The 23,921-nt window shown below is 46.2% G+C and overlaps 2 protein-coding genes across 5 annotated transcripts in view; both read right to left on the minus strand.

The window, feature by feature from the left end:
- Positions 1 to 3,996: 3,996 nt before the first annotated feature.
- LOC137340167 (interferon-induced protein with tetratricopeptide repeats 5-like) overlaps positions 3,997 to 23,921 on the minus strand; it is a 30,967-nt gene continuing 11,042 nt past the window's right edge. The window contains exons 1-3 of one of the 4 annotated variants that reach the window (XM_068002522.1): positions 16,818 to 17,056; positions 14,997 to 15,121; positions 3,997 to 5,939 (exon numbers count right to left, since the gene is read on the minus strand). In XM_068002522.1, coding sequence (XP_067858623.1) covers positions 4,487 to 5,939; positions 14,997 to 15,001 — 1,458 coding nt within the window. In that variant the 5' untranslated portion in view covers positions 15,002 to 15,121; positions 16,818 to 17,056 and the 3' untranslated portion in view covers positions 3,997 to 4,486. Of the gene's footprint in view, positions 5,940 to 14,996; positions 15,135 to 16,817; positions 17,057 to 23,921 lie in introns of those variants that run through there. The other 3 variants (XM_068002520.1, XM_068002521.1, XM_068002523.1) reach the window with 3 other exon arrangements.
- Positions 19,439 to 23,342, minus strand: LOC137340168 (interferon-induced protein with tetratricopeptide repeats 5-like). Its single transcript, XM_068002524.1, has one exon. The coding sequence runs from the start codon at positions 22,895 to 22,897 to the stop codon at positions 21,566 to 21,568; it is 1,332 nt and encodes a 443-aa protein (XP_067858625.1). The 5' UTR covers positions 22,898 to 23,342; the 3' UTR covers positions 19,439 to 21,565.

The following is a 23,921-nucleotide window of genomic DNA, read 5'->3' on the forward strand; positions in this document are numbered from 1 at the left end:
TCAAAGAATCTCAGCTACTCAGATAGGCTCAAGGACCTTGGTTCATTTACTTTAGAGCAGCGTAGACTTCGAGGTGGCCTGATAGAGGTCTATAAAATAATTAAAGGGCTGGATAGTGTCTCTATTGATAGATTATTCCAGTTTAACAGACTGGGGAGGACCAGGGGACACGAATTTAAACCATGGAAAATAGGAATAGACTGGGTGTTAGGCAATTCTTCTTTTCCCAGATCATTGTGAGCCTCTGGAATACATTGCCGGCTGGTGTGGTGAGTGCTGACTCTCTGCATACCTTCAAGAGGGAGCTGGACTGGTTCCTGACTGGGGAAGAGATAGCATCATATGGATTTATAGATAACCCTTGGTCCATGTGATCTACTGGACTGGTATCGATCGCCTGAGGGGATCGGAGAGGAAATTTATAGACTCAGAGCTGAGCTACAGGCGAGAGCGGACCTAGGAGAGAGCGCGGGACTTGGAGACTACTAAAGGCCCAGGCTCGAGGGCCTATCCGCACTCGGAGCGGAGCTACAGGCGGGAGCGGACCTGGGAGAGAGCGCGGGACTTGGAGACGAGAGGCAATTGGTGAAAAAAACAAGGAGTGCCGTCACAGGACAGCAAGTAGGTGATTGGCTGGTGAGTATTAGTTTTTTTCTCTGAGTTAGGGAATTGGGTAAAATTGAATTAAAAACTAGAAGCGTAAAACTACTGGTATCTTATTAAAATTAAAGCTTAAACTACTTAACTGGAGTAATATATTCAAAAATAACTGTATTTGAGGCTTAATTTGTTTTTGCTTGGTTTATGTTAATCTAATATATTTTGTGGTTACTACGGTCTCTTTGTGCAGCAGGGACGACTGTTAAGCAGGGGCCCTTGAGTATATCACTTAATTCCAGTGTGATTGGTGGGATCCATTTAATTTTAATTTAATTTAAATCAATTAAAGGGTAAGTCATGGCAGGACAGCTCGGCCTCGTGGCATGCTCCTCCTGCTCTATGTGGGAAATCAGGGACACTTTCTGTGTCCCTGACGACCTCCTGTGCGGGAAATGTATCCAGTTGCAGCTACTGACAGACCGCATTGTGGCACTGGAGCTGCAGATGGATACATACTGGTGCATTCGCGATGCTGAGAACCACGTGGATAGCATTTTTAGCGAGTTGGTCACACCGCAGGTAAAGGGTGTACAGGCAGGAAGTGAATGGGTGACCACCAGGCAGTGTAAGAGGTGCAGGCAGGTAGTGCAGAGGTTCCCTGTGCCCATCCCCCTCTCAAACAGACCTGATGGCTTACATCCTAGGGTCTTGAGGGAAGTGGCAGTAGGGATTGTGGATGCTTTGGTAATAATTTTCCAAAATTCTCTGGACTCAGGAAAGGTCCCGGCAGATTGGAAAACTGCTAATGTAACACCCTTATTTAAAAAGGGTAGTAGGCAGAAGGCTGGAAATTATAGACCAGTTAGCCTAACATCTGTGGTGGGTAAAATTTTGGAGTCTATTATTAAGGAGACAGTAATGGAACATTTAGATAAACATAATTTAATAGGACAAAGCCAACATGGCTTTAAGAAGGGGAAGTCATGTGTGACAAATTTGCTTGAGTTCTTTGAGGACATAACGTACAGGGTGGATAAAGAGGAACCAGTGGACGTAGTGCATTTAGACTTCCAGAAGGCATTCGACAAGGTGCCACATAAAAGATTATTGCTCAAGATAAAGAATCACTGGATTGGGGGTAATATTCTGGCATGGGTGGAGGATTGGTTATCTAACAGGAAGCAGAGAGTTGGGATAAATGATTCATTCTCGGACTGGCAACCTGTAGCCAGTGGTGTTCCACAGGGGTCGGTGCTGGGTCCCCAACTCTTTACAATCTATATTAACGATTTGGAGGAGGGGACCGAGTGTAACGTATCAAAGTTTGCAGATGATACAAAGATGGGAGGGAAAGTAGAGAGTGAGGAGGACATAAAAAACCTACAAGGGGATATAGACAGGCTGGGTGAGTGGGCGGAGATTTGGCAGATGCAATACAATATTGGGAAATGTGAGGTTATGCACTTTGGCAGGAAAAATGAGAGAGCAAGTTATTATCTTAATGGCGAGAAACTGGAAAGTACTGCAGTACAAAGGGATCTGGGGGTCCTAGTGCAAGAAAATCAAAAAGTTAGTATGCAGGTGCAGCAGGTGATCAAGAAGGCAAACGGAATGGCTTTAATTGCTAGGGGGATAGGGGGATAGAATATAAAAACAGGGAGGTATTGCTGCAGTTATATAAGGTATTGGTGAGACCGCACCTTCAATACTGCATACAGTTTTGGTGTCCATACTTAAGAAAAGACATACTTGCTCTCGAGGCAGTACAAAGAAGGTTCACTCGGTTAATCCCGGGGATGAGGGGGCGGACATATGAGGAGAGGTTGAGTAGATTGGGACTCTACTCACTGGAGTTCAGAAGAATGAGAGGCGATCTTATTGAAACATATAAGATTGTGAAGGGGCTTGATCGGGTGGATGCGGTAAGGATGTTCCCAAGGATGGGTGAAACTAGAACTAGGGGACATAATCTTAGAATAAGGGGCTGCTCTTTCAAAACTGAGATGAGGAGCAACTTCTTCACTCAGAGGGTAGTAGGTCTGTGGAATTTGCTGCCCCAGGAAGCTGTGGAAGCTACATCATTAAATAAATTTAAAACAGAAATAGACAGTTTCCTAGAAGTAAAGGGAATTAGGGATTACGGGGAGTGGGCAGGAAATTGGACATGAAGCTAAGTTTGGATCGGTCAAGGCCCTGTGGGTGGTGGAGCGGGCCCAGGGGCTGAGTGGCCGGGTCCTGCTCCTACTTCTTGTGTTCTTTAGATTTGAGGTTAGGATCAGATCAGCCATGATCTTATTGAATGGCGGAGCAGGCTCGAGGGGCCGATTGGCCTACTCCTGCTCCTATTTCTTATGTTCTTATTTTTGGCCCTGGGTTTTTCTGTTTTTTGCCTCTCGCAGGAGATAACATACCTGTGGGGCAGGTGTGAAGGGCAGAGGTCGGGGGAGAGAAGAAGTGTTTAGCCATGATGGCCCGGCCATCATGGTGTGGGGCAGGCTTGATGGACCAGATGGTCTTTTCCTGTCCATCAATTTCATATTTTGGTATTACTGTTTGAGAACATGAAAGATTTATTCTATAATTGTTTCCATTGCTTTGTGTAATCCCATCTCTTCTGTTACTATTTTGTTTTTCTCACTGGGGCCACGGGCCATGGAGTCAGAGCAAATCTTGATTCCCAGAAGTTAAAATTCAAACAAACCACTCTCACATTATTGCCTCAGAGTGAAGGAGCTGTGCATTGTCTATTCAGCATTAGGTTAATTTTCTGGCATCACATTGCAATGTCGATTGAGGAGACAAAGGTCTAATGGTTCCTGTACCTCATCAAACATAGATAACACTCAGTGACCTCCTGATAGAGGTGATTACGGTGCCTGGAAGGATCCAAGAGCCTCAAAAACTTTTGTTTCTCATTTACTATCCTCTGCTTATTCTTCCATTCTTCTCCTCTCCTGAAGGTGTTGACTCATTCGTGGTACAGTCCAATGGGCACTGGACAACTTCCAATACCTTTAAATCTGTTTCCAGCATTGTACAAACCCGAGACAACACCTCCATAGAAAGGCTGAGCCCTGCCCGGTGCTGGTTTTCCAACAGATCTAAATATGATGTGAGGCCTCTGCAGCCTCCCCCAAAGTTATGCTCTTCCATTGTCCTAATCCTCTGGACCTTCCCTACCATTCCTTTCTAACCTTTCTCTAACAGCGTTATGACTACAGCTAGCAGTGCAAGTGCCATGTTTCACTTCACAAACAACAGCTGTTAAGTTTACTGCCAGTGTTAAAGGCTGGTCTGAATGTTCCTTACAGAGCTGGTACAGTTCACCATCTCAAAGGTTGAACTATGAACAGCACTTACTGTCAGCATTAGCACAGATCAATGACACAAATAAAATCGTAGCTACAGTTTCATTTTATTGGTTATTTTAACACTCAGTCTCTGATATTACAGCAAATTAACATTTCTGGTTGGAAAATCTGTATCTGCAACTAAAAGCTTTATTATTTGTAACCATTTTAATCTATTTTTATATCCTTTAGCCATGGAATTTAACCACTTCCATTGAGGCTGGAAATCATGAAGCTGCGGGGGGCTCGTTACAGGGCGACAATGAAAATAAACTTTCTTCAGACGTTATTCTGGCCATCGTGTATAGCTGACAAATCGAATTCGCACCAACGCGCCCGTTATAAGTAGTGGGGACTGTACTCACGAATATTTATACATTTACAAACAAAAGGTTGCTTAGAATGAAAGTATGAACAGCGTATATTAAATAAGTTAAGTCAGATGAGTACCCTGCCAAACTTGTTCACAGATCAGAGATTATTACTGTATCTTTCAAACTCTGTGTTTATTTTTAGCTGGGAAAGTCAGCGTTGATCTAGATAGAAAGGCGTAATTCACAAAGAGCACTTAGATATTCATCATTATCACCATCAAACTCCAAGGCCTTTTCAAAGCATCCAATAGCTTCACGCTTCTCCCCATCCAGCTGGTGCAGTAACCCAAGAATACCAAAGGCCTTGCTGTCTCTTCGATTCCTGTCAATTTGTTTTTTTGCAATCTTTCTCAAGTTGGTGCGACACTTTTCCCATTCTCTTGTGCCACTTTGGATTTTAAGTCCTTCCAGAAAATGGGTGATGGCATTTGATTCAGATCTTTTATGTTGGAGTTGAAATAATCCAGCCTGGAAACATACTGCCTGCTTATTACCAGGGCAAATATCCTCTAATTTCAGTAGATTGCTGTAGATCTCCTCTGCTTTGTGATATTCTCCATTTAATGAACAGATTCCTGCAAAATCCAGTTGTGCAGTAATAAATGTTAATGGACGGTGCTCAAATGACCTTTCAAAATAATGCTTGCATAGTTTGATCAACTTAGCTTTCTGTTGAAAAGCAGGATTGCGAGGGTCTTTGCTGCCTGGATTTTTGTTCAGTTGAAATAGTTTGCTTCTGTAACACAGACCTATTTGGTGGTGTAAGAAGGTAGAGTTTGGGGTAATTTCTAATGCTTTTTTCAACAGCTGCAGAGATTTTTCCACAGCTCCTTCTCTTCTCAAAAATTTTGCTGCATAACGAGTTACATATGGAAGATCAGGGGACATCTGCAATGCTCGTTCAACTAATTTGAATGCTTCTTCCTTTTGGTTGAACTCTTGTAGTTTTAGAGCCAACAGCACCATGGCGACAGAGTCATCTGGATCAAGCTCCAGCACACGTCGCAACTGTTTCATTGATTGACTGTGTTCACCACTCTCTGAGGTACAAGAAAACCCTTCCAGACGAAACAGAGCAATCGCATAGCCAGCATTCCATTCTGTGTCATCAGGATCTTCCTCCAGAGCCTTCTCAAAACATTCCTTTGCCTCGTCATAATATTTCCTGCAAGATTTCAACAGTGACCAACCCTTCTCCCCGTATACTTCAGGTATCATTGCTGTATACCGAGAGCCATTAGTAAATCGTTTACAGATCATCTCCAGCTTGTCGAGGTAGGACTGGACCTCTGTCAGTTGGCCCATGTGATAATATACCCAGGCATAGTTTCCATTGGTGATGATGCTTCTTTCTTCAAATTCATGTTCATGATTCTCCCTCAGAATCTTTTCAGCTTCCTTTAAGTTTTGAATTGCCTCATCACAGTTTCCTTGCAGACAGTTTACAAAAGCGAGTTGGTTGTGAGACATGGCTTGATATTTCACACCAACATGTATCAAATCTTGCAATCTATGCTTCATGTCGTCCAAGTCAATACTGTCTATCTGTGGGCCCCACGTGAAGTGACATTGGAGCTGATCGAGCTTCTCTTTCAACAAATCCTTCCGTGCGTTGCTGCAAGAGAAAAACATCTTTCATCAACTCTTTTAGCTGCAACTGTAACTCGTCCATTTTACATTTTTGATCCTTGTGATTAATTCTAACACTGGCCTTTGATTAGTACTAGATGACAGAGAAGGGATATTTACCAATGGTACATTATTAATCTACGGCATTTAATTATATTCCAGTAGTGGACTGTGCTGGTGACTCTCAAGTATTGAAGTTACAAGTGAATTATAGTCAACATCACTTGTGTAATGTCACTTGTTCATATTATACTTTCACTATGAATCTGAGAACTTCTATTGATTTCCTGAATGAACCAGTTACTTAGGCTTAGAGTTCTGAATGGTGGGAATGAGTTCTACTTAAAATCACCACTGTGGAGATCAGAAAATCATCAGAAAATAGGATGCATGGGAATCTATCATCAGAGATAGAGTGACTGAGCACTTGGACAAATAAAAGCTGACCAAAAAGAGACAGCATGGATTTGTGAAAGAAAGGGCATGTCTGACTAATTTAGTTCAATTTTTTGAGCAGATCACTAACATGGTGAATAGGGGAGTGTCTATGGATATTGTCTATATGGACGTCCAGAGATATTTGATAAGGTTCCACACAAAAGATTATTAACAAAACTGAGAATGCACGGAATTGGATGTAACCTTGTGTCATGGGTTGTTAATTGGTTGGGAGATAGGAGACAGAAAGTAGGGAGAAAGGGAATGATCTCTGATTGGTGAGATGTGACAAGTGGTGTTCCTCAGGCATCTGTTCTGGGGACTCAGCTGTTCACCATATACATCAGTGACTTGGATGAAGGAATAGAGAATTTTATATCCAACTTTGCAGATGATACTAAGTTAGGAGGCACAGTGAATTGGTTAGATGAGGAGCAGAAATTTACAAAGCGACATAAAGAGACTAAGTGAGTGGGTAAAACTATAGCAGATGGAGTTCAATGTGGGGGAGTGTGAGGTCATCCACTTTGGATCTGTGAAAGACAATTCAGAATATTTTCTTAATAGTGAGAGACTAGGAGCTATGGAGGAGCAAAGGGATTTAGGTGTCCATGTACAGAGCCTTGGTCAGACCCCATCTGGAGAACTGCATTCAGATTTGGCGCCAAACCTCAGGAAAGATATCTTGGCCTTGGAGGGGGTACAGCACAAACTCACCAGAAGCATACCGGGCTTAATGGGTTAAATTATGAGGTCAGGTTGCACAAACTTGGCTTATATTCCCTTGAGTTTAGAAGGGGTGATCTAATTGAGGTCTTTAAAGTGGTGAAGGGACTTGATAAGGTAGAACAGAGAAAGTATCCCCCAACCCCAAGATTCCCTCTCTCCCCTGCCCGAACTTCAATCTCCCAACCCCCATTCCCCAGTGTTCCCTTCTTCCGTCGTGCCCCTCCCCTGACTCCCGATACCCTCTCCCTCTCTTGTCCCCCCTCCCCAGTTCCTAACTCCCGAACCCCTCCCCTCCCTCTGTCCCAATCTCTCGAATCTCCCCTCCCCTAGCCCCAATCTCCCAAAGACCCCCTCCCCCAGTACCAATATCCCGAATCCCAATATCCTATTCAACCCCGCACCTCTCTTCGCTCCACAGCCCAATATTTACGGGGAGGTGGGATGGATGCAGGGAAGGCCGATAATGGCCGAGGAACAAGGTCGAGGGCGGGGCGGTCCTGCCGAACTTAACGGCAGTGCCAGATTATCATTTTTTTGATCCGTTTCCTTCCCGGCAACCGAACAGCAGCAGGAGGCCGCAGACGCGGACCCATGGGGACCGTCCCCTGCAATCGGGGGGAGGGAAGGTCAGCGATCGAGGATGGGAGGTCGGTACTTGGGCCTCAGTATTTACAATCTATATTAATGACTTAGATGAAGGATCTGAGTGTAATGTATCCAAGTTTGCTAATGATACAAAGCTAGGTGGGAAATTAAGCTGTGAGGAGGATGCAAAGAGTCTGCAAAGGGATATCGACAGGTTAAGTGAGTGGGCAAGAAAGTGGCAAATGAGGTATAATGTGGGAAAATGTGAGGTTATTCACTTTGGTAGGAAGAATAGAAAAACGGAACATTTTTTAAATGGCAAGAGGCTATTAAATTGGATGGTGTTCAGAGGGATTTGGGTGTCTTGTACACGAAACACAGGAAGTTAACATGCAGGTACAGCAAGTAATTAGGAAGGCAAATGGTATGTTGGCCTTTATTGCAAGGGAGTTGGAGTACAAGAGTAAGGAAGTTTTGCTACAATTGTACAGGGATATGGCGAGACCACACCTGGAGTACTGTGTGCAGTTTTGGTCTCCTTATCTAAGGAAGGATATACTTGCCTCAGAGGTGGTGCAACGAAGGTTCACTAGATTGATTCCTGGGATGAGAGGGTTGTCCCATGAGGAAAGATTGAGTAGAATGGGCTTAAACTCTCTGGAGTTTAGAAGAATGAGAGGTGATCTCATTGAAACATGTAAGATCCTAAGAGAGCTTGACAGGGTAAATGCTGAGAGGCTGTTTCCTCTGACTGGAGAGTCTCGAACTAGGGGACATAGCCTCAGGATAAGGGGTCAGACATTTAGGACTGAGATGAGGAGGAATTTCTTCATTCAGAGGGTTGTGAATATTTGGAATTCTCTACCCCAGAGGGCTGTGGATGCTGAGTCATTGAGTATATTCAAGACTGAGATCGATAGATTTTTGGACCCTAAGGGAATCAAGGAATATGGGGATCGGGAAGGTCAGTGGAGTTCAAATCGAAGATCAGCCATGATCTTATTGAATGGTGGAGCAGGCTCGAATGGCCCTATGGCTTACTCCATCTCCAATTCTTATATTCTTATGTTCATATATACAACTCTAAATTCCTTCATCTAATTGAGTGAAAAGCTGAGGTCCCAGTACAGATCTCAGGGGGACACTGATAATTACATCCTGCCAATTGGAGTACATACCCATTGTCCCTACTCCCTGTCTCCTACCTCCTAACCAATTCCTTATCCTTCAAAGCTGTAAGACCACAGGCCCTGCCTCAAAGTATTAGCAGATCCTGGGATTGATCTTTCAATGCTCCCATACCCTAGTTCCCATCCCACCCCCATCTCTCCCAGTCATCTGATATTTCAGGATCACCCCAAAGATCGCAAACCCTTCCTCTAAGTGCTCATAGACCCAGAGATCCCTCCTTTCCACCAGTCCCCTCCCCATGCTCCCTCACCCCAGTTCCTCTTTCCAATATTGCCAGACTTCAGGACACAACTCCCATGGCTCCCGTATCCCATGAAGTTCTCCCAAACCTAGACTCACCCTTTCTCCTTCTACCAGATCTCCATCCCCAAAACACTGATTAAAAACTCCACAATAGCAGGTAACAAAAATGTAATTTGACAGATCCTATTATCATAAATCAATGGCTCCTGACAATGATACATGATTATTGTTATAAAACAGGATATCCTTCAAGTAACCATTAGCAACGTACTTGGAGATTCCTGTCTGTGTCTTAAAAAAAACGCACAATCTGTTTGTACAGTAATAATGCGTGCAACTAATAACTCTACACTGTCACCCTCTGGAACCGAGTGTATGCACCATTCCCAGCACTCACAGAGAGGGAGGGAATACAGGGAGATACAATGGAGAGAGGTAAAGAGAGAGAAATTCCACATCACCAATCCCCAGCTTTAAGAAATGTCCTATCTTCCTTGCAGCAGGCATAGGGAGGCAGGTTTAGGAAGGCGCTTGCCCTGAGGCAGTTACCTTGCTATAAACATCCTTCTGCTGTAAATAAATAGCTCCGGCTCCCTTCATTTCAGTGGATTTGAAAACAATGGCCTCGATATTAACGACAGACAGGAGAGGGACGGGGATTGGGGAGTAAACAGTCAAATAGGTGAAACGCGATCCTAACCCACCGTGCATGCGCCTGCCACCTAGTGCAACCACAAAAAAAGGTTCATGTAGGTCTACGCCAGATTCCCTGGGAGCTGCCATGATGCTTTCCTACTGGGGCAGTCCAACATCCCCAACATGTTCAGACCTGGAACCAGCCTTAAAAGGTGGCTGCTAGGCGACAAAGTGTATCCCCTTCAAACCGGGCTGATGACACCTCTGAGGAATCCCACTGATGAACACCAGGAGTGCTACAATACGAGCCATATGACAACCAGATGTGTCATCAAGCAAGGCATTGACATACTCAAGTTGTTCTTCAGGTGGTCTGGACAGGTCTGGAGGCGCCCGTCAGTAATCTCCAGCGAGGGACTCTAGGATAATCGTGGTGCGCTGCGCTCTGCACAACGTAGCACAGCAGTGAGGATTAGAGGTGCCGGAGGAACAAGCCGCTCAGCACTCCTCATCTGATGTGGATTTCAATGGCGAGGAGGAAGAGGAAGAGGAAGATTGGGTGCCCAACACCAGACCAGCCGATCACATTGCTGCTCGAGATGCCCTAATAGCTCGAAGGTTCAGTTAGTCACTCACACTGGACCAAAGTAACTATAACATCCCCTGGACCCCCCACTTACACAAGAAGTCCTGTAACCACCCATCCACTTATTCCACATCCACCAATTGGTCTCAGTCAATTCATGTCTTCGCTTTCAGCACCAAACAAATAAAAAGCAGAGTTGGCCCTTGCCATTCAAGAGTGGGGAAAGTGTAGCAAAGTAATAAATTTAATGTGATTTAAGAAATTAAATATATTAACAAATATTGAAAAATACCCTAAGTGAACTATGAAGCTTTTCTCTTTCTCTTTCTAACTCTGGCAGTTCTACATGGTGCAATCCACATGGCTTCAGCAGAGGTTGAGGCAGGCTGCTCTGATCCCTGCTCTGACCTTTGAGGTGCTCGCAGCCGAAAACCACTGGATTTTAGAGCCAAAGGGCCCTGCCAAAGACTGCTCCATCTGCACCTGTTCAGGGGCAGACCGGGCCAGGGGGAGAGGAGGCAGCGTGCCGAGTACATGGGAACGCTTTGAGAGGAGGCTGCACTTTCATCTCCCTTATCACCAGCCTCCCTCCCCTGGGTCATGGGCACATCACTCCTGCCTCTCTGCAGGAGAGCAGCTTAGAAGAGATCAGTGATTCCTTGGAAGCTCATGTCTAATCTATCGGTCAGCCTGTGTAAGGCGGTGGACATGTTAGTGTTCAGAATTTGCCAGGCTGCCGTCTGGGCCTGCAGGGACTCATTACTGCTCCGTGATTCAACTTCCACAGAGGAGGCCAGTCTCCCAATGGAAGATTGTATCTTCGCAAGGACCTGCGACATCACTCCACAAATGTTTGGGCTGGTCTCCTCTATCCTCTGGGACATTGTGGTGAATTTGCCTGGCAGGACTGCCAATATCTCACACAGTTGTTGCTGACCTTCTATAATTCCCTTTTCCATTGATGGCCCCCCGAGTTCTGGATCTCTGTCCAGCTGAGCAGAGTTTGGAGAGGACCACGCCCTCCGACGCAGACTCTCCACAGCTGTCCCTGGTGGCGGGTTCGCGGCGGGGGGTAGATTGGGCGCGTGGGTAACGCGCCCGGTGTAATCAGTTTGCCCCGTGCGTGATCGCAGGTTGATTGGATCCACTTACCTCTTGTTCCGGGTTCCCCGCTGCTGAGCTGCGCGTCGGGCGGACTGAGCATGCGCAGTAAGGTCGATCAGCTGGAGGAGCTCTATTTAAAGGGGCAGTCCTCCACTGACTGATGCTGCAACAAATAGGAAAAATTACAGCATGGAGCAGCCCAGGGGGAAGGCTGCTCCCATGTTAATGATGCCACACTCCAGGTATCATTGGATGGGGTGAGGAGGAGGGGGTGGACAGAGATCTTCCCCCCGGCGGGCGGGAGGAAGCGGCCTGCCTCTGCCACCAAGAAGGCCTGGCTCAAGGTGGCAGAGGAGGTCACCAGCACCACCAACATATCGCGCACCTGCATACAGTGCAGGAGGCGCTGCAATGACCTAAGTAGGTCAGCCGAAGTGAGTACACTTACTCATTCCCCTACACTCCGTCTGCCACATCACCGCCCCCACCCCACATCTCCTTCTGCACAGCCAACACTACTCTGTCACATCACCCCTCACACCCACTCAAACCTCATCCTCATCTTACCTGCACTTACTCACCTCCCCAGTACTCATCCCACCACTACCACTCAACCCAATCCTCATACAATCTCATGGCTCTATCTCATACTCACCCTCTCATGCATCTCTTTCACGGTCAGCCTCACTCAACCTGCCACTACCTGTGCTGCAGCCACAGGGCGTGCATCACATATGTGCAGTAGGAAGTGTAAGGCAAACGTGTTGTGAGCATGAAGGGGATGCACAAGGGTGTTTGAGGGTTTGTCATGGTTTTTACTTATAATTAATTTCTGAGCAACTCACATTACATATTATATTGGCACCACTACTGCCACGTCTTTGCGAATCTTGTCTGGTTTGTGCAATAATGCCCTTTCCTGAGGATCACTATGAAGACCCATACCTGATGCCACCCATTGTGTCACTGCAGAGTGGGTGTAGGTGTATTTGCAGGGCTCTTTTGTGCAGACGACTGAGAGACGTCGGCGATGTCCCTGGTGGCACCCTGGAAGGATGCGGAGGAGAAGTTGTTGAGGGCAGTGGTGACTTTGACAGCGACAGGTAAGAAGATGGTGCTCGGGCCAGCCGGGAGCAGCTCGGCATGAAGGAGGGCTGCAGATGTCCACGACTACATGTCGAGTGAATCTGAGCCTCCGTGTGCACTGCTGCTCAGAGAGGTCCAGGAAGCTGAGCCTCAGTCTGTGGACTCTGTGGCGAGGGTAGTGCCCTCTGCGACGCATCTCTCTCTGCAGTTGCCCTCCCTCCTGCTGTGCAGGTGGATGTGTCACAGCACTGTGTTGTGGGGCTCCACGTGTCAGAGGTAGACGGCGTGGCCGGCGAGGCTGGTGATGCTGTTCGCCCTCTGAGGAGGTCATGACTGCAGCTACGGCGGCCCCCATCCGGAAGATGTACATCTGAGGGGGTCCGCAAGGTGTCTGGACACCAGGGTAAGTGAGCAAGTTGGTGAATTTTATTGTTAGGAGGAGGGTGGTGGAGTCCAAACTTTGTCCAAAGTGACAGAGTGGCCTCCTGCAATGAGTGAGGGTCTCCCCCCCCACCTGTCAAATGGACCTTTGCAGCTGCCACAGGCTGATGGCTGCAACACGTCCATTTGAACTGGGAGTGTTTCCCCCTGTACAGGAAACAGTCCCAGTTGTTTTCAAAATCCCACCCCTCCTAAAATGTCATGTTAATCAGGTCTGTAAACGACCTGAAATACCTAAATAAATACCTTAAGTGGCACCCCGTCGGCTTTCATTGCCGGCGGGAGTCCCACATGCGGGGGCTGTGCGCTCTTGTGAGTGCGTCAGTGGGAAACCTGGAAATGGGGCGGGTTGGAGCCGGGCTCCCGAACCGCCCTGGGAATCGCTGATTTTCGTAGCCTCCCCGCCACCAACGCACCCGATCGTGGGTGCGAAAATCGACCCCAAAATATCTGTTCAATTCCTCTGCCATTTCCTTGTTTTCCATTATTATTTCCCCAGTCTCATCTTCTAAGGGACCAATGTTTACTTTAACTACCCTCTTCCTTTTTATATACTTGTAGAAGCTTTCACTGTCAGTTTTTATATTTCTTGCTAGTTTACTGTCATATTCTTTTATTATTCTTTTGGTCATCCTTTGCTGGTTTTTAAAGTTTTCCCAATCTTCGGGCTTACCAGTCATCTTTGCTATGTTGTATGCTTTTTCTTTTAACCTGTTACCATCCTTGATTTAGATATGATTTAGGATATGATTTAGTTATGGGACGGTACAAATGTTGAAATGCCCATGATTAAGGTGATCATATTTGATCAAGCGCTGAAGTCAACTCAAGATGAATTTGTCTTGTAGGAGATGTGGGTCTGAGAGATTAATTCTGTCACCCTGCAGCAATGCACTCCCAATCTCGCCTACTCCAGTGCTGAGGGAGGCAGAGATGCTGCTTATCTCTAATGTCTCCTCTCCCGCTGTGGTGAGCTCCACGATCTGTGGGGGTCCGCCTCAGGTCCTCACCCGCTCCCTTGTATTCTGTGCTCTCTTCACCTGCAAGGGTGGCACGGCAGGCCTGAGTGTCTGTAAGGCATGTGTGAATCCAATGGATGCCGTGCATTCGGTGAGGGTGAGAATCAGGCAGATGCATCACGAGTGACACTCGCATGCATTTGAGGAATGTGTTGATGGTGCCATTTGAGGACGTGTGCTGAGAATCGGGGGAGCAAACTGAGGTGGTGTCAGATTAAATGAGGATTGGGGCGAGTGGCAGTGGTGGATGGAGGAAGGGAGAGGTGAGGATGTGCATTGAAATGGAACGAAGGGTGCTGCTGAGACTTAAGTGGGTGTCAGGAGTGATGTGAATGGAGTACGCTCGACAGGACAGAGTGAGGCAGGCGGGCACTACATGATGTAGGTGAATCTGCAACTTTGCTTATCTTTCCTGACCTGGTTAGGTCTTTAAAACATTTCCTGCACTATATCCATATCCTCGTTATCACACTCCTGCTGCTTACTTCTTGGGCCACCTCCAGCCATGCCTTTTTGTCGTGGTTGCAGACTTCTTTTCCCCATTGCTGGGAAACAGGACCTCCTTCCTCACCCGTACTGCACCCAGCAGTACATCCAGAGACTCCTCATTAAACCTGGGCACAGCCTTTGCCCTCTTTCCTTCCATAATTCTGCATGTACTCCTTCCAACCAAATGTAGCAAACTCTAAACCTCCTCCTCCATTGCATCTGTGAAGTGGGCCTTTAAATAGTCGAGGTGAATTCGCTTCAGGCAGGTCCACATCAAACCCGTTCACACACAGTGGAGACACAAAACTCAGAAACAAAATGATAATGAGGCACCCCTGTCCCACGATACTGCAAGTTCGTCCCCCGCTGCTTCCCCCTCCTCCCCCCCACCCGGCCCCGCTCCGCTCCGATCCTGTCTCTGCGTCAATATCGGGGCCGATTTTCTTAAAAATGTCAATACTCTAATAATGCTGTGTAAAGTGAAGTGATCACTAACCTCATGATGCTGGTCTGGATTTCACCTGTACTTCGGACAGTCCAGTAACTGAAACACAGTTGCTGAGTTTGGCTTCCCGGGTATTTTTATACCATCTGGAATCATCTGATTTTGAGGAATTGCAACTGGAAAGTGAAACTGGAAAGTGAAACTGGAAAGTGAAACTGGAAAGTGAAACTGACCATATCTCATATCCTTCCATCTGAAGGTTGGTTGTATTAGTAAACCAGCAGAAATTGCAGTCAATTTCCATGGGTCCTTCCGCAGGATTTTACAGCTTTGTTTATTTTCTGTTCCCATGGGCGGTGATTGCTTTAATCTCTTCATCACAATATGCTAAAACTCACTAGTTTACATTAGTAAGTCCCTTCTAGATTACCATGGGTCACAAAATAAACCCTCCTTTAAAGTCTGAAAAGGGGCTGAGGACACTTACAGCATATTCTTGTCCACATTGTAACAGTATTCAATTCGGAAACTGGAGTCCTGATTTTAACTCGGGGCCTGGAGTGTGAGGCGAGAGGGAAACCCCCACACACTCCATAGTGTGAGGCCTGGGCCTTTTAACTCCCAGGCCGTATTTCAATAGTTCAACTCTGTCTCCCGCCCGAAACCGATGGGAACCACAAGCCGCCAGGGACCAATAGAAACGGCCCCCGGCAAAGTAAGACATGCAGCAGAGGGAATCTGGGCTGATTGGGGCTGGAGGAGGTTGGGGGGTGCGGGGTGGGGGCTGTAAAGCCCGGGGCAGAGGAGGCCCATGGTTTCCTTGTTGGGCCAGGAAATGAACTCCTGCTCCTCCTGGGCCACAAGGAACTGTACCAAAATTTAACAAATTCTTACTTACGTGGACCTCTTCTGGCTCGATGCTGCTTCACTGGCAGTTCAGAGACTCTGCACAAATTGCACATTTCAGAGTTAAAATTAGATCGGGGTCTGAATTTCCTCATTGGGCCGGGACATTTCAATATTTACAAGGTCCCAGTCTGCCTGTGGTGGACAGACTCCACACTCCCAAATCACGGGAGTTAAAATCCCAGGAACGCTGTGGGAACACGGTGGGGTAGATCTTGACTTTGACGGATGGTGTAAACCTGGTGACAGTGGGGGTAATTTTAACTCCCCAGGACGGCCAAGGCTTGCGGTGGGTGGAGGGGTCACGGTTAAAATATCAAAAATAGGAAACCCGAACCCAACCCGCCTCCAACTTGCTCACTTCCGGTTTAACGGAGACGGGTTTGAGTAACCTGCTCTCGAGAGGCGGGTCCCTTATTGTAATATGTTAATGAGGGTACTTTCATGAGATTTTGGCAGCAATTTGAAATTAACGCCTCCTGCACGAGTTTCCCGGGAAACTTGTCAATGAAACGGAGGCGAGATTGAGCAGCACTTCATGGGATGGTAAATGTCAGGTGTCCCGATATGAATAAAGGCTCAGTGCTCACAGCTGCTTTCTCGGAACCCTCTGGTAAATGGTTTGCTGAGAGTTCTCATGGTGACAGATGTATTGGAGAGCTTTAGAGATTTTCAAACAGTGGACATCACAATGAGTGGCACTATGGCTGCTTTAGATTGGCTTCGGACGAGGAAGAGAATCAGCAGCAAGGTTGTGCTCTGGTGGGAGCTGCAGGTGGACAACAGAGGGGTGGACAGCAGAGAGGTGGGCAACAGAGGGTGGACAACAAAGAGGTGGACAACAGAGAGGTGGAGATCAGAGGGGTGGACAACAGAGGGGTGGACAGCAGAGGGGTGGGCAACAGAGAGGTGGACAACAGAGAGGCGGACAATAGAGGGGTTGAATTTGCAGGAGGCACTACCCACCTAACAGGGTGTACAGACAGAGGCTCAGCTTCCTTGACCTCTCTGGAGAACAGTACTTCCAGAGGCTCAGATTGACACCTCAGGTGGTCGCAGACATGTAGCCTCCTAGATGAAGAGCTGCTCCCTGCTTGACCTGGTGATCACACATTGCCAGTCGCTGTGAAAGTCAACACTGCCCTCAATATTTTTGAATCTGGCACCTTCCAATGCGAAACCGGAGACATAACGAGGGTCTCTCAGTCGGCTGCACATAAATTCATAATGCAGGTGATGAATGGGTTGTTTATCAGGGCATCCATTTATGTCAACTTCCCCTGTGACGACAATAGCCAGAATAAGCAGGCACTCAGATTCACATCTCTGGCTGGCTTCCCGCAGGTAGTCCAACATCCCTGAGCTCTTCGTACCTGGAACCAGACTTAAGGGGTGGCTGTTAGGAGACAAAGGCCACCCACTTCAAACTTGGCTGATGATACCTATGAGGAGCCCCACCAATGAAGTCCAAGAGCAGTACAATGAGAGCCATATCACCACCAGTTTTGTCATTAAGCCAGCCATCGACATGTTGAAGATGCACATCAGGTGCTGGACAAGTCTGGAGATGCCCTTCAGTAGTCACCAGTGAGGGTCTCCAGAATGATCGTGGTTTGCTGAGTTCTGCACAACATTGCACAGCGGTGAGGATTAGAGGTTGAGGACGAGGAAGGCCCTCATCAATCATCATCTGATGATGATTCCAATGAAGAAGAGGAGAAGGAAGATGAAGATGGGGCACCTTACCTCAGTACAGTCATTCACATTGCTGCTCAGGATGCCAGGGATGCCCTAATAGCTCAAAGGTTCAGTTAATCATTCACACTGGACCAAAGTAACTATCACATCACCCGGAACCCCCCCCCCCCTCCTCCCCAAACCACTCACCAATTCCTCTAACCAAACATCTACCCATTGCACATGCCCCAATTGGTCCCATCAAATCATGTATTCACATTCATCGCCAAGCCACTGAAAAGTTGCCACTTGGAACACAAGAATGGGCAATACGGGGAATTGGTGCAAATTAATATACTTTATGTGAGGTAATAACAAAAGGAAACTTATTAACACAAAATGTTCACAAACACCCATGTGCATACCCATGGTAAATTAACATTTATTTTCCTTAGTTTACCTTGTGCTCCTACTTGTTGCAACCCCTGTGGCTTCAGCAGAGGTAGAGGCAGGCTGTTCAGATCCCTGCTCGGACTGCTGAGATGCTCTTGGCCTGGAGCCTCTGGGTGTTGGAGCCTGTGAGGGCCTCGCCAAAGACTGCTCAACCTGCACCAGTGCAGGGGCAGACTCGGCCATCAAGAGAGGAGGCAGCATGTTAGGTACAGGTTGGGGGAGGGGGGCCGCAACGGGTGAAACGTGGGAGTGCTCTGAGTGGAGTTCCCACTGCCATGTCCCCTTTCAGCATCATCCCTCTCCCGGACATGCTGGCATCCAAAGTTTGCACGGCCATGGACATTGCCTGCCTGGACTGGTTTGATTGTCATGATTGAAGTTCCATGGAGACGGCCACTCTCTCCGTGGTAAACATTCTCACAATGGCCTGTGACCAAGGTTCGAGCTGGACTCCTCCATCCTCTCAGCTATTGTGGACAGTGTGAGTGGCATGTTTACCAGTACTTCACAAATTTGCTGCTGTCCTTCTATAATTCTCCTTTTCATCGATGGCCCCAAGGGTTCAGCATCTGTGTCCAGCAGAGCTTGGAAAGGAGTGCTGCCTCTGACCCGGACTCTCCACACCTGTCCCTGTCACAACTCTCTGCTCGTGCTCACTTGTGAAATGTGAATCACCAGGTGAAAATCCAACTAGCTGTGTAACTGGACTCACCGAAGTGCGAGTATTTGCACTGGTGAATGGTATTAATCCTGTGACGGTGCACCCTCAGATGGAATCATGTCCTCTGAGGAATCATCGTCAAGAAAATTGATGGACTGCTGCTCTACGCATGAGAGAAGAGGAAAGAAGAAACGGATCTGAATTAGAACTGTGAATGTAAAATTGTTGCCACTCAACATGCAACATCACTAAAACAGCTTATCTGGTTATTTATCTCATTGCTGTTGGCTGCTGTGTTTCTCTACGTTACTATAGTGGCTACACTTCAAAAGTACTTCATTAGCTATGTAGTGCTTTAGGATGTCCCAAGGATTTAAAAGGTGCTGTGTAAAATGCAAGTTCTTTCTTTTTCTGCTTTATTTTTGCGACATCACCTTTCCATTGGGAGTATCTCTGTATCACAGAGGCCTGTGTCCACCTGCAAATACAGGCAGAATCTGAATTGCCTGAACTTCTCTGTGGAACTTGGCATGTGTCGGCTCTGATTCACCAAGGAGGCAGTGCCAGAGATGTGTCACATGCTGTAATCTGCTGTGTAGGCAAACTTGAGGGCAGGCAGGTTACTGCCGGTAGCTGTGAAGATCACTTTGCCCTTAACTTTTAGGCCTCAGGCTCACTCGAGGTATATTGCACTGTTTTCCTATGGGTTGGGTGCCCTACCAGACAACGCAACCCTCGTGCAACATAATGTCCACCTTCGCAGTGGATCTTCAGGCAATGGAACCTATTCAGACAGCTCTGAGTTTTAAGAGACTAAGAATCATTCACACATTTATTTACAATTTAAAGCAAATTCATAATTAAGCAATAACAATAGAACACAACGATTAATTATAACTGCCCTTTACAGAGATCACAAGGGATTAGTTCATTTTCTCCGGTGATTTTGCCACCAAAGAACATAATTATAGTCAATTTATCTTCAAAATATTTCTTTCATCAAATACTCTTCTTCCTGCTGCTGGAGCTTCTCTTTTGAATGAAAGGTCAGATGATCTCTCCCCCATCACAAGTTCAAGGGTCAGCTCTTAAACTCAAATTCTCCTGCACGTCAAGTTTGAAACCATCCTATTTTTGATGGTAACATTGGTGTAACCCCTTCTAATAGAACTCTACAATTAAATACAATGTTCGAAGAAATACTGTCGAATGTTAATAAGGAATATTCACACAGAGTCAAGTGGCAGGCACACACGTTTGGCTCCTCTCAGATATTTACAAATTTCCATCCACAGCAAATCGTATCATATTATCAACCCATCTAAAACAGGATATGAAATCATAAACATTCAAAATATATTGAAACAACCTGAACAACAGTGATGGCCCACACAAGGTTCACACTTCTACAGAAATGCCTTTCATTATTAAAGGACAATGGTGCAATTAGTCACTAAACTGTTTTAACAATGGTTCGAAGAAATTACTTTAAACTACACAAACTGACAGTGCACCTCAATCAACTAACCCTTGACTAACCACTGCTGTCTGGATTTCCCTTTTATAGAAGTTGGAACACCTATAAACTCACAATGGGAAAATCTAACCATGGGAGATGGGATAAAACGGGGCAATTAGAATTCAGTTGATTTCAATGAAAAGGAAAATCGGGAATGGTGTATAATGGACGTCTATAGAAACATAGAAACATAGAAAATAGGAGCAGGAGTAGGCCATTCAGCCCTTCGACACTGCTCCACCATTGAATATGATCATGGCTGAATCTCTATCTCAATACTATATTCCCACTCTCTCCCCATATCCCTTGATGCCTTTTGCGTCTAGAAATCTATCTAGCTCCTTCTTAAATATATTCAGTGACTTGGTCTCCGCAGCCATCTGTAGTAGAGAATTCCACAGGTTCACCACCCCCTGAGTGAAGAAATTTCTCCTCATCTCAGTCCTAAATGTCCTACCCCGTATCCTGAGACTGTGACCCCTTGTTCTGGACCCCCCAGCCAGGGGAAACATCCTCCCTGCATCCAGTCTGTCTAGCCCTGTCAGAATTTTATACATTTCAATGAGATCCCCTCTCATTCTTCTAAACTCGAGTGAAGACAGGCTGAGTCAACTCACTCCCTCCTCATATGACAGTCCTGCCATCCCAGGAATCAGTCTGGTGAACCTTCGCTGCACGCCCTCTATGGCAAGTATATCCTTTCTTAGGTAAGGAGACCAAAACTGCACACAATACTCCAGGTGTGGTCTCACCAAGGCCCTGTATAACTGCAGTAAGACATCCTTGCTCCTGTACTCAAATCCTCTTGCAATGAAGGCCAACATTTGGCTTCCTAACTGCTTGTTGCACCTGGTGTACAAGGACACCCAGGTCCCTTTGTACATCAACATTTCCCAATCTATCACCATTTAAATAATACTCTGCCTTTCAGTTTTTCCTTCCAAAGTGGATAACTTCACATTTATCCACATTATACTGCATCTGCCATGTATTTGCCCACTCACTCAACTTGTCTAAATCGCCTTGACGCCTCTTTGCATCCTCCTTACAACTCACGATCCCACTTCATTCGCTATCGCCCGTTTTACACCATCGGCCAAAGTCAAAATTACCCCACAGTTTCTAACTATGTCCCTTTCAGTTTCAGCTGTTGAAATCAGTAAAAAAAATGAGTTGAGACCTTGTCATTAGCTCAGAAATTTATACTTATCATTACTGTAACCATAGCAAGTGGGAACGTGAATGCAGAATGATAGGGTAGATGAGTAGCAACACAACCCTATGTCAAATGGGAAGTCTGTCAACTAATGTTAAGATTATTTTTGAACTATTTACCACAAAACAACACATTGAAAACGGGATTCAATTTCCTCAGGTCAATCGGAGACACATTTTAACATTGCCCTATGTAACCTGATGCAGCTCTCGTAGAGCACTTCGATATTCTTCATTCTCAGGATCACCCTCCAGGGCTTTCTTAAAGAATTCAATGGCTTCTGATTTCTTGCCATCAACCTGGTGTATTAGCCCCAATATACCAAAGGCTACACTGTCTCTTGAATATCTATTCATTCGATCTTCAGCAATTTGTTTCAATTTTGCACGGCATTCCTCGTTTTTCTTATTGTTAACTTTGAGTTTTGAGCATTCCTTGAAAAGATGAATGGCATTCAGCTGGGATCTCTTCTCATGCAGCTCGTACTGTCCATAGTTCCAACGTATTAATTGTTTATAGTAAAGGCTGCAATCTTCATTTCTAAGTAGGTTGACGTAGATGTCATCGGCTTTGGAATGTTCTCCGGATTCTGCAAGGATTTCAGCCAAATCAAATATTGCAAAAATAAGTGAGGGTTTCTGATCAAACGCTGTTTGGAAATGGTATTTGCAAAGTTCAATCAATTCTTTTCTTTCTCCATGATTAATGTATTTAGGACGTGTTTTCTTCAGTGCAATCAGCTTAGATTTGTAACATAAGCCAATCTGGTGGTGAAGGAGTGCTGAAGACGATTTAATCTTCAGTGCCTTTTTCAATAGCTGTAAGGAATATTCAACAGATCTTTGTTTTCTTAAAAATTTGGCTGCATACTGAATTATATATGGATCATCAGGAGATTTCAGCAGTACTTCTTCAACTAATCTGAAACATTCCTCGGTTTGATTGAATTCCTGTAGTCTGAGAGCCAACATGATCTTGACAAAAGTGTCATTTGGGTTCAGTGCTAACGCACGGTGTAACTGATTCACTGCTTTGCAGTGTTCAGGACGCTGTGGGTCTCCAAAGGTTTCTTTAAGTCGAAACAGAGCAGTTGCATGAGCTGCATTCCATTCAATGTCATCAGGATCCCCCTCCAGTGTCTCTAAAAGTTTCTCCACCAACGACATTAGACTAACTGGCCTATAATTGTCGGGTTTCTCCCTCTCCCCTTTTTTGAACAGGGATGTAACATTTGCAATCCTCCGGTCCTCTGGCACCACTCCCATATTTAAGGAGGATTGGAAGATTGTGGCCAGAGTCTCTGCAATTTCCACCCTTACTTCCCTCAGCAACCTAGGATGCATCCCATCTGGACCGGGTGACTTTTCTACTTTGAGCGCTGCCAACCTTTTAAGTGCCTCCTCTTTATCTATTTTTATCCTATCCAATTTCTCAACTGCCTCCTCCTTTATTGTGACATTGGCAGCGTCCTCTTCTTTAGTGAAGACAGATGCAAAGTACTCATTTAGTACCTCAACCATGCCCTCAGCCTCCACACGGAAATCTACTTTTTGGTCCCTAGTCAGTCCCACCCTTCCTTCAACTACCCTTTCACTATTTGTATGTTTACAAAAGACTTTTGGGTTCCTTCATAAGTTACCCGCTAATCTAATCTCACACACGATCTTTGCCCTTATTTCCTTTTTCAGTTCTCACCTGTATTTTTTGTATTCTGCTTGGTTCTATAATGAATTGTGAGCCTAAAATTTATCATAAGCCTCCTTTTTCTGTTTCATTTTGATCGCTATATCTTTAGTCATCCAAGGAGTTCTGGGCCCTGATATTAGCGGGGAGGCGGGACGGCAGCGGGAGGGTGATTGGGCGCGTGGTTAACCTGTCCAATAAAATCTGTACGTTCCCCACGCAATCACGGGTAAATTGGAGCCACTTAACGTGGCTTCCGGGTTTGGAGTCCGAAACCTGCGCAGCGGGTGGACTGCACACCCGTATCACAGGCTGTCAGCTGGAAGAGCTCTATTTAAAGGGGCAGTCCTCCAATGGCTGCTCCTGGAGGAAACATCCACACAGCACAATGGAGTAGCACAGGGGAAAAGCTGCCCCGAGATTCAGTGATGTCTCATTCCAGGTGCTACTGGATGGGGTGAGGAGGAGGAGGGATGTGTTCTACCCGGTGGATGGGAGGAAGTGGCCTGCCTCTGCCACCAAGAAAGCCTGGCTCGAGGTGGCAGAGGAGGTCACCAGCAGCAGCAACATCTCCCGCACCTGGATCCAGTGCAGGAAGCGCTTCAATGACCTAACTAGGTCAGCCAAAGTGAGTGCACTTACTCATTCTCCTACACTCCGTCTTCCACATCACCGCCCCCACCCCACAACTCATTCTGCACTGCCAACACTACTCTATCACATCACTCCTCACACCCACTCAAAGCTGATTCTCAACTTACCTGCATTTCCTCGCCACTTCCTCACCTCCCAGTACTCACCCTGCCACTACGACTCAACCCAATCCTCATACAATATCATGGCTCTGTCTCATACTCACCC

This window comes from Heptranchias perlo, chromosome 21, assembly GCF_035084215.1.
Source record: "Heptranchias perlo isolate sHepPer1 chromosome 21, sHepPer1.hap1, whole genome shotgun sequence".
In the NCBI taxonomy this organism is placed as follows: domain Eukaryota; kingdom Metazoa; phylum Chordata; class Chondrichthyes; order Hexanchiformes; family Hexanchidae; genus Heptranchias; species Heptranchias perlo.